This window comes from Natrix helvetica (assembly GCF_964273705.1).
Source record: "Natrix helvetica genome assembly, chromosome: 2".
In the NCBI taxonomy this organism is placed as follows: domain Eukaryota; kingdom Metazoa; phylum Chordata; class Lepidosauria; order Squamata; family Natricidae; genus Natrix; species Natrix helvetica.
The window spans coordinates 131,193,801-131,204,662 of NC_138552.1; the positions used below are offsets into that span (position 1 = coordinate 131,193,801).

The 10,862-nt window shown below is 36.7% G+C and overlaps 1 protein-coding gene across 3 annotated transcripts; it reads right to left on the reverse strand.

The window, feature by feature from the left end:
• Window positions 1-518: 518 nt before the first annotated feature.
• On the reverse strand, window positions 519-8,913 carry SNRPB2 (small nuclear ribonucleoprotein polypeptide B2). Of its 3 annotated transcripts, none has more exons than XM_081944961.1 (7): window positions 8,814-8,913; window positions 7,974-8,053; window positions 7,037-7,209; window positions 5,915-6,052; window positions 3,519-3,572; window positions 2,730-2,818; window positions 519-984 (listed from the first exon to the last, which is right to left on the reverse strand). In XM_081944961.1, the coding sequence occupies exons 2-7, from the start codon at window positions 8,035-8,037 to the stop codon at window positions 825-827; spliced, it is 678 nt and encodes a 225-aa protein (XP_081801087.1). In that variant the 5' UTR covers window positions 8,038-8,053; window positions 8,814-8,913; the 3' UTR covers window positions 519-824. The 3 variants fall into 3 exon arrangements, with proteins under 3 accessions (XP_081801087.1, XP_081801086.1, XP_081801088.1); XM_081944960.1 differs by having other exon boundaries at window positions 8,717-8,889; XM_081944962.1 differs by having other exon boundaries at window positions 8,830-8,886.
• Window positions 8,914-10,862: the final 1,949 nt, after the last annotated feature.

Genomic DNA, 10,862 nt, shown 5'->3' on the forward strand with positions numbered 1-10,862 from the left:
TTTTCCCCCAATTCTACAAACGTACGCCCATCCATATGTATAGATGTCAATGTGATGAACAAGTACAATCCCACTGTGCCTTATTAACTCCTAATGAAAATTTGGAGGCAGGAGTGGGTGGAAAACTTTTTCTCATCAAAGGCGGCATTTGCTTAGGAGAAATATTTCTAAAGGCCATATTCTAGCAATAAATAGAGATTAAGTCAGTAGGAAGCAGATATCAATAACAAAAGGAAATGAGGCCACTCACTTTCTTCACTTCTTTACTCCCCCAGCAGTTATCCTAGGATGGGCACAGCTCCCCACCCCCATCCCCCTCCAGTCCCTTGCAGGAAAATATTATTAGGGCAAAACTCATTCCTTATAAACTTCTATGCTGGAACTTGGACCTTTGAAGATGATAATCATAACTGATGAAATGTAAACAACTTCAGATTAGAACGTTCAAAGACAGCCAATTTCTAGACCAGTAATTAGCTAAATTTAATAATTTTGATCACATGAAACAGCAATCAAAGTTGAACTCTTAAGAAACAATTTTATTTTTTATTAAGCAACTTGTAAGGATCTGAAGATCACAGTATCTTAAACCAATTTATGTAATCAACATTTAACAGTGGTCGGCAAAAATGTTAACATTCCTTGAACATGTTTAGAAATGTGAACATGCCGACTAGATGAAATCCCAAGAGTTTTATATAACATAGTTTCCTTAAAATTAAGGAACCATCCTTTAACTTATTCACCCCCGCCCTAAAAAAAACCATGGCATTAAAAAAAAAGATTGTAAACAAGTTCTTTCAAAAAATGTGAGTTCATTGCCATCACTTTTTGGCATAGGTAATTTTCATTGCATGTGATGGGGTAATTTTAAACCCTTGGAGGGCATCCCGAGCAGCTCCAGCCTGTCCTTCATTTTCAAATTCCACAAATGAAATGTCATGTCTACCAGGAACTAGGCGCACTTCCTTAAAACCAGGGAACCTAGACAAAAAAATATTTATATTACGTAAGTTTATATTCTTTATCATTGCCAATCATGGAGCTAGACTTACTGTCTTAACAAATGATAACTTAAAATTGAAGTTCACTATTACAGACTAATTGAACGCTACTGATCTGGGCAAGGCAGAAAAGAAAAAGGAAAGCAGCAAAACTTTTTCACGCAATGAAAATGGTGCAATTAATATACAGAAAATTCAAGTTCAGCAAAGCCCGTAACGATAAAGTTCATAATGTAAATGAACTACTGTTCAAGAAATCCTTAGGCATCAGAAAGTAAACTCAAGGTTCTACTAAGTTAACTGCAAAAATTTTATTCAGCCTTCAGCAAATCTGCAATCTGTCCTACATACAGTACTCTTCAAACACTTCCATATTCTATAATTTGTCATTAAATCATCATTAAAATAAAGTCATCTTCAATTTCAGTGAAATGGAATTAGTAACAATTAGAGGGAGGAGGCAGCCGAAAAAAATGAAGAAAATGTGTAAAGTTAATATGGCTGTGAGATAATTTCAACTGAATTGTGATTTGATGGAATATCTGAACTGAATTGCTTGTCAAGTCAGTTATTATGTATTATTAAGCTTGTGTACTGCCTGACTCCCAACTGACCTGACATATTCAGATTCCAAACCAATTCAAAAATTGGATTGAGCAGACCGTTCAAACAGCCTAAATGTTTCAATATTTTGAGTCAAAGTCCTTTTCAAACAGAATCAACAATTTGAGCCAAAAGGACAAATGAATCAAAGCACATCTGTAATAGTAAGATAGCAACCTCTATTAGCACATGGTTGAACGTTAGTGCCAGAAATCTGGATTCATTCAGTTTGAGCAAAAGCTGGGAAACCTATCCTTAAATCAGCACTCACCATGCAGTGAATTTCCAATCTTCAAATAATTATGAGTGACCGTTTGAAAGGAAGTAGTGTTGCCTTTCCTATGCTGGTCAGTGGTGGGTTGCACTTACCGTCACTACCGGTTTGCTAATTGTGTGCGCGCGTGTTCCGTTCGTGCGCAGGCCTGACTCATGCTGCATGCGCGTGCACAATCCACTGCCCCTGTGACAACCAGCTGATTGTCGGGGCTTGCGCCACATGCTGTGCGCAATTTGCCTTTTGCCATAAAAACAGGTATAGAGCATAGGAGGGCAGGCAGACCAAAAGAGCCATTGTACCGGTTCGCCCTCAGCTGTTCCGGGCCACTACTGGTTCAGCCGAACCGGGCTGAACCAGCAGCAACCCACCTCTGATGATGGTGCTCTTAGGAATATGGCATTTCATTTTTAACCATGCTGGCTAAGAATTTCAGAAGCTAACATCCAAAGCAAAATTGGTCTAGGCTGAAGTCAAGATACCTACAAGATACATATCCTTTGTCTGAATTTAAGCATGCACATATATTTACTGCTCAGTCATACAGCCGTATAAAATCATGTGCAATTTGTATACTATTCATAAACCTTTCAACTTAAACCAGGAAGCCCAGCTTCTTGCATTGTTCATACATCATTCTTGAACAACTCTAGGAAACTACTACAAATAAGAAAAGGTCGGTAAAAACTACATGATCTCAGTCCTGTGTATTCATAGTTTTAGTCTATGTAAAATTATTGACAACCATGTAATTTACTATATACATTTCAGGGAGCTATATTTTGAAATAATTACATACAATATTGCAGCTGACATCTTTGGAAAAAGGAGAAAACATATGCACTTACTGATTAAATAACATTGACAACATCATTTCATTGGTCTCTTCTGGTAGGTTGTTGAGGAAAAGTATATGGTTTGGTGGATTATCAGGCACCTGTAGTAACATAAGTGGTAAACAAAGTGATATAATAAAGGACAGAACTGTGAAAAATATAAGCAGTTTCTATATTTCCTAAGTTTCAAAGTTAAGTAAAGAAGCTAGAATAATCTGGAAAATGACCTTTTTATTAAGGACTCAGTAAAGTTTCAATGAATTAACTGAATTTCTTTTACTGAATTTAGTGAAAAGTCTGGATGTGGGAGCCAGTGGACACATTTGGAATTCTGAGAATATCTTCAGAGTTAGCCACAGAAAATAACTTCTGCGGTGACCATAATCTGTTACCAAAAATATATCTTATCAGAACATGAACTGATTAAAGATTGTTCTCTTTCAACTACTAACATCTTTTCCTAGAAAACAAATATCATTCCAATATCACAAGATAGAAATCTTTTTTTAAAAAAAAATTATGATTACCTACAGGACTATATAAAGACTAGATTTAGTCTTGGGAGATAAAAAATATTTTTGAATCTTGCAGCAGGTTAGTTTTCATTATAAAAAAAATTCTTAAAATAAAGTGGAATATAAAGAATCTGATTTTTCCTGTCCTTACTGCAATATCAAAGTCTGAAACAAACAATTGGATACAAATTTATTCACAAGAAATACAACTACTTGTTTACACGTTATTCTAATAAGTCAAATACAATGATGAGATGTTTAGTTGCACTAAGGCAGTAAGAGTTACCTGTTGATTCTGTGAAGCATTTCCTTGAGGATTTGCTGAATTTTGATTTGCTCCCTATTAAAAAAATAAAAATAGCGTTTAGAAGTCTTTATTCTTTTTAATCACACAATTATATTACAAGAGTAAACTTTAGACACAGATACAGAACAACTGGCTCAGTTTCAAAAAAGAAATTTAAGAGGGCCAGAATAGTTAGAAGGCAATGATTTAAGGGGAAAACACTGGAATGTAATTTAAGAATTGACAAAAATCCTAGTCTTAAAACATCCAGAGGCTATATCTAAGGATCTTTTCTGCCATAGCAATTTTACAAAACACATCGTAAGTTTATGGGAGTAGGAATCTAAGAAATTTTACTGCTTTCATAGTAAAAGAGTTTCATTGTGCAGTATTTCTAAATTTTCAGATTTTTACTGAGCTATAAGAAGGCAGAAGATTAATCGTCTGCTTGGAAACTTTTTGCATTTTCCTACTGTTTCTTGTCTTTCTATAAAATTAAAGAAAAGTAATTGAATAGTATTTTTAATAGCACTAGGATGCATTTTAAAGGAGATTAGACAAGTTACCTGTGTGGGGTGTTTTGATAAGTACTCTTTGGGTTATGTCCATTTGTTTAGCAACAGTTCAAAGTTACAACAGCACTATAAAATGGAGGTATGACTAGTCCTTGAAGGCTGGTCCTTGGCTGTGGCAGTGTCCCCACAGTCATGTGATCAACATTCAGGCACTTGGATATTTCTCTTTTGCTGTCTCCAATGGATCTTTGGTGTCTTCTTCAACTGCCTTCCTTCAGCTCTGTCTATCCGAAGCCGTACTAAACAGGTTCTCTGCTGGCCATGCTGGGTAGGTGCCCCTGCCTCCCCCTCTGGCACATAAAGCCCTCGGCCAAGTAGCTGCCAAGAATCACCACCAGGCATTTGGCTACACACAGGGAAGGCCTTGAAAACTTCATCTCATTGCTACTGAGAGGATTGCCTCAATTGGTAGTGGCACACACTCAGAGGAATCACAACCCTGGCCCTTTCCATTCCCAGCAGGGGCACCCACCCGCTCACAATCCCTAGCACTCATCCACAGCATCTGCCCTCCATCCTAGCTGCTATCTACTGGCTTCCTTGCCTGGAATTCCTGCCTCTTCCCACATTACAGCCATGTGAGGTCCTCACAACTGGGACTGCCAAGATTGGCATTACTAAAAATGTGATCTGTCAAAAGTTTTGGCAGCATGACTAGCATTCTGTGATAAACCTAGGAGCAATAATACAGCACACAGAGCCTTAAGACAATTAATAGTGGTTTATATAAAACTATATGCAGACATATACATGCAGGAGATAAATTCCCTTACCATTCACCACAGACACAAGGAGAACTGAATACACACTAAAGAGAGAAACTCCTCTCTAATGACCACCTATATATAGACTCCCCTTAAAACAGTAAATGACTTGTGTGGACCCCACCATCAGTCTTAAAAGGGTTATACCATAGCTGCAATGAATCAGCCTCATTGCATCAGCCTTGCTGATTACAGCTTACAAACTTTCATCAGCTGGCAGCTATTAAATCCTCAGTACCTTGTACTTTGCTACCACATTGCTTAGTGACAGAAATATTTATCCCAATTGCTGTCACAGCCCAAAGACTACATGTTTATAGATCTAGCCAGTGAACAAGGGATAAGACTCAACAGCTTAAATAGCCTCTTCTATTATTCGCATCCTACCCCATACAAGGATCGCATCCTACCCCATACAGGGATCGCATCCTACCCCATACATCCCTGCGACCAATCTGCTCTCACAGAGAGGGACTCCTCTGGGTACCTTCCGCTAAGCAATGCAGGCGGGCGGTGCCCAGGAGTAGGGCCTTCTCTGTGATGGGCCCAACTCTCTGGAACGACCTCCCCCCCGATATTAGAACTACCGTTGATCTCCGCTCCTTCCGTAAGAAACTCAAGACCCACCTGTTCCAACTAGCCGGCCTGGCCCATTTGTAATCATAAGTAACATCTATTACTGACCTTCCTGGATGGCTTTTTAAATTTTAAATTTTGAATTGGTTTTAGATTGTTTTTAACTATTAATTAGTTTGGGCTAATATACAGACTGTATGTTTACGTTGTTTGTCTGGGTTTTCGTGTTGTGCTTTGTTGTTTTTATATATGCGATGTCTGTACACCGCCCTGAGTCCCTGCGGGGAGAGGGGGCGGTTTATAAATTTAATAAACTCAAACTCAAACTATTCACCTGGAAGCATTCTGAGGGAAACATGCCTTTCATTCAATTCACATAAAACTAGCAAATTGTCAAGAACATTCTAATGAAGACATAGAGCTTTGTAACATATTTATATTGCTTAAGTCTAATGAGACATATGCTAAAAATGTTTCTTACCTGATTTGGCTTTTTGGCAGCATTTGCAGCCTGTTCCAAGGATTTGGTCTTCTTTTTCTCTTTTCTTTTCTCTTTATCAGCAAATGTACCACGCATTTTAGAAATTACTTCAGAGTCTGTTTTTGCATACTGAATACGCTATTTTCAAAAAACAAAATTTCACAAGAATAAGATCAAGAGTAATCAAGTAGATCAAGAGTAATGCAACTGAAATCAATATGAATTCAAGTGCACAAGGTATCTTGCTCGTTAACTTTCTGAAAAGTATACCCTATACTGAGATCTAGAGATGAATAGAATCCCTTGCACCTGGGCTGCATGCAGTGAAGTATTTGGGGCAATTTACTATCAAAAATTGCAACATTATACCAACAGTGAATGAGTAAAATGAATCATTAATTACAGCCAAATGTCAGAGATAAAAGGTACAATTGAAAATAACTTTTAAAAAGCAGACTAATATAGGCAATTGAGATAGTTGATACAAAAAGTATGCTTATAACTGTGGATGACCTTTCGGTAATTGATGCCTGCTTTTCACAGCTGCTGCACAGTATTTTACTATGGTCTGAGTTATAAATGATTTACAGTCTGAAAAAAGGATCAACATATATTTATTGTCAGACTGTCCAGGGTGTCAATGTAAAAGAGGTAGAACACATATGGATATTCCTAAAGCTGGCACAACAAAATAACACATGTTGGACTGTTTTCAACAACTTCCACATGGCAAATATATTGCTCAAATAGTATTGAGAATGTGTTTCCTGTGGTATAACAAAATACAGTGCCTAGCCTAGAAGAAAGCTTTTTTAAAAAAAAAAAATTGGGGAATGTCAGTAAGAGGAGATAATTGGCTGTTTCCCAAAACCCTCCTTTTACCTAAATTCTATTTCTCTGAGAAGTCACAATGTTATTTACATTAGGCAGTGTCTCAAGCCAATAAAAATGTTAACAAAAAATAAATTTTCAAATAGAGGATCACAATTCGTGGACAAATGTTCATCAAAGGTAAGTCACTTAATTCTTACAATTTAAGAATATAATGAAAAATCTGAACTTTGTAAGATACTGTCTAATGGCTATACTGTTATGTTTCGTGATAAAAAATTAACAACTTACCATTGGTTTGCCATAAAATGGGAAACCTTGTAACTGCCTCAGAGCATTGGTGGCTGAGCCAAGCTCTTTAAATATAATAAAGGCTTGTCCTCTCATCTTCATTGTTTTTAAAGCCACAATATCCATCACATGACCAAATTGAGAAAATAGTGCATATAAAGATCTTTTGAGTTCTGTTAGGAAAAAAAGGAAAGGAAGTTGCATTATTTGTGGCTACTTAAAAGAACATTCAGAACTTTATAACTGATTGATTACCATATTAACTATTACTATAGTGAGTATATGATTTGAATGCAGAAATTCCTATCTCTAAATGAAATTTTTAATAGAACTTAAAATATCTGAAAACCAGAATTCCTATCAATAATCTATACAATACTGGACCAGAAACAGTGTATTAGCTGACTCAATAAAAGCAATTCACAATGTGCTTATCTTTGTTTATAAGATACAGGTGACAATGGTTTAAAAGTAGGGAATAGATTAATGGAATCTCTCTTTATACATATGTTCTGGAAACATAAATGTATCAAATACTATTAGATTGATTAATTTGCATTTTCTTCAGTCAGCAGAAGCAGGTTTCTGGATACCAACTGGTGGGATACAGACAAAAAGATCCTATAGCATTCATATATCTCTCATAAATATCTAGGTGGGCACTGGGGGATTAGAACCTATGACAGGTGTTTCTTCCAATACATTCTCAGAGAAAAGGATCACAATCTAATGTAAGTCCAGCTGTGTTCCAAGTTAAAGTAACTGTAGATTTGTGATGGAGAAATTAATTTCGTTTCAAAAATTTCCTTTCAGAAATTAATTTCCTTTCAAATTACAATCTGCTAAAGACCAACAATTTATGGCCGAGAAAGAAAGGAATGAGAATTGCATGTGTTGTAATTCATTAGGATACAATTAGGAATAATTTATTTCATACCTTCTTTTTTAATTTTATCATTCACATTATTGATATAAAGTGTATGGTTTGGCCGAATATCCATCTTCCAACACGCTGACCTGAAAAATAAGATATAGCACATTCATATATTTTAGGTTCTCCCAAAAACTAAAACCATCATTCATTAAGATTAGACCCACTAATCCACAGTGACTCTTCGGAATCTTCTAATTCAAAAAGGCAAATACTGATTATTATAATTATATACTTTTGGGGACGGGAGGGGGAGACCACCCTAAGGATGTATATGGAAGATACTTGTTGAAATTTCAGAGAATAACAAAAGCAATTCTTCTTCACAACCTGATTGTATTCAGTTCTAAAATCTGACATTCTAAAAAATCTGATCAGCAAAAACACCGAATAAAAGCATATCCAGTTACGTTCGAGCAGCACAATGAAAAATTTCGTTTGACTGCTTCATTACAAATTGTCAAAGCCATTAAAAGAAATTAATCTCGTTAAGATTAATGAGGTGCTCGGCAAAGTTACTAACAGGAGCACCACGTAAAGTGCTTTACTCAACAATGCTGTATTGCACTACCAATCATTTCTTAATTTCTTCCAATTTTTCCTCTCGGCATTACATTGGGGTCTGACTGCCACCCCCCGAGATTTCCCGTTTGGAAGGAGGAAGGACACGGGTGTCCCTTCTCTTCCTCACCCTCTATCCCACAGGCGCGGCACTCGGCTCAAGGAGCCCGCGATTGCGACCCCCTCACCTTAAGAAGCCCGGGACGAGAGATGGATCACAGGAGAGCCTTTTCTCCTCAAAAAAAAAAAAGCGGAGTAACTACCGAGCCAAACAACTTTCTCTACCTCCCCGTGCCACTACCTCCGCCTGCTCCTTCCGTTTCCGATTAAGCCGGCTTAGAAAAGGCCACTCGTTCAGCCACTTCCGGTATTCCACAATTTATAACCATGAAGAAATCTATCGGGCAGGGGCTAATACGTTAGTATCTTTAACTTCCGGTTAAAAGAAAGGGGTGGGGGGAGGCGGTATTCTGGGCTCTCTAGGCCATGTCATCTCTGTGATAACCTGCTGTATATTGGCAAACTTGTTCAAATTTAAGCCGGATATGGTATTAACTGAGTGAAAGAACATAGAGCTATAAAATAGAAGAGTTTATACTCTCTTCCCGTGACAATCATATTGATTCCATGATAATACTTGCCGCACTCCCAATCGTCGATCTTAGGCTACACGAATGCGCATGTTTCATTGGGTTCGAAAGGTACGAGGCGCTCGTGTTCTAAGAAGCTGTGAATGTCTTTTAATTCGATAACGGGAACTTAATAGAAATATTTTTAGTGTGCAAGAGGCGTATACTCAACTCAGTATGAATTGAAAGAATATTGTGTCACCTCACCTGAAGGATCAATACATTTTATTTTATGACACAGGTGTTCAGGTGTGAATATATAAGTTCAGAGGCGTTATTGGTTAAGATTCCCAAGACTTCCCATTCTTTTGTTTTAACTTTTTTGTTAATGAAATTCAACTGAATTCACCCCGTGAATGTTTTTGACATTTAAAAAAAACACCCAATAAATATGGGGTTTGAGTTGCTTTGAATTAACCTTAACTATAATTCTAATTTCAAAATACTTCTGTTGGAACAAGATGAGATCCATTTTACTCAAAAACTATCAGCAGTTGAGCTCCAATGGTATATATCATGGACAGATTTAAAGAAGAACTGGGTCTATTATATTTGGCTGTCTGAGGCAGATTAGTAAATGCTGCTGGCCCCCTGTATTAATATTAATGCATATACCATATTAATACATGCATACTGTACCCAATAATATTTTGGCATTTACAATAGAAAAATCCCCAAATGGATCTGTTACAAATTATAGGAACAATATTAACACAGGTAGTGACTTACAACAGTTAAGTGACCACAACAGCACTGAAAAAAATAACATTTTTTTTACTGTTTTTCACACTTACTGACTTGTAGCATCCCCATGATAATGCAATCAAAATTCAGGTGCTTCGTAACACTCATACCTGACAGTTGCAATATCCCTGGGTCATATGATCATCTTTTGTGACCACCTGAAAAGCAAGTCAGCAGGGAAGCCAGATTCACTTAACAACCAAGTTACTAATTTACCAACTGCAGTGATTCACTTAACAACTGTGGCAAGAAAATTTGTAAAATGGGGCAAAATTCACTTTAAAACTCTTCTCCGCAACAGAAATGTTGGGCTCAATAGTGGTCATAAATTGAGACTACTTGTACTAAAATAAAAAAATAACGAACTATCCTTTCAGGTGGACCTGTTAAATTGCATAAGAATTTAAGAGAGCAAGTTCTTAAAATTCACTTTTTAGTCTTTAACAAGTGTCTATAAAAAGTAAGAACCAGTGAGGTGAATTGAGCCTGGCTACTGATAGTGCATTAGTGCTAATGCTTCACTTCTTTTATTAACTGGCATTCTGCAATAACTGTTAATAGCTGAAATGTTCTCCAAGAACAATTGAATAAGGCACAATAATCCAAAAGTTAAATAACTATCAAGAAGAGATTAATTTAATTGTGAGGTAACTAGCTAGGCTAATGAAAATAATATTTTGCCAATTTGTTGTAAAGACAGTGGGGAAGTCTGCTTTGAATTGAGCAGGATTTCAGGTGATTTCATGGGCATGGAGTTTTCTTAGCATTAAGTCAGGATTGATATGCTATTATCTTCTGGAATTTTAAAAAGTTTCCCAGTCTAGCCTACAACTTGGATAATCCCTCTAATTCTAGTTCTAAATAATTCTGACACTTTCTTGAGTGCTGCCACCTGTCTGAGATAACAGGCCTGAATTTATTACGTAAATATATACACCTTTACTTAGAGGTAATTAGCAAG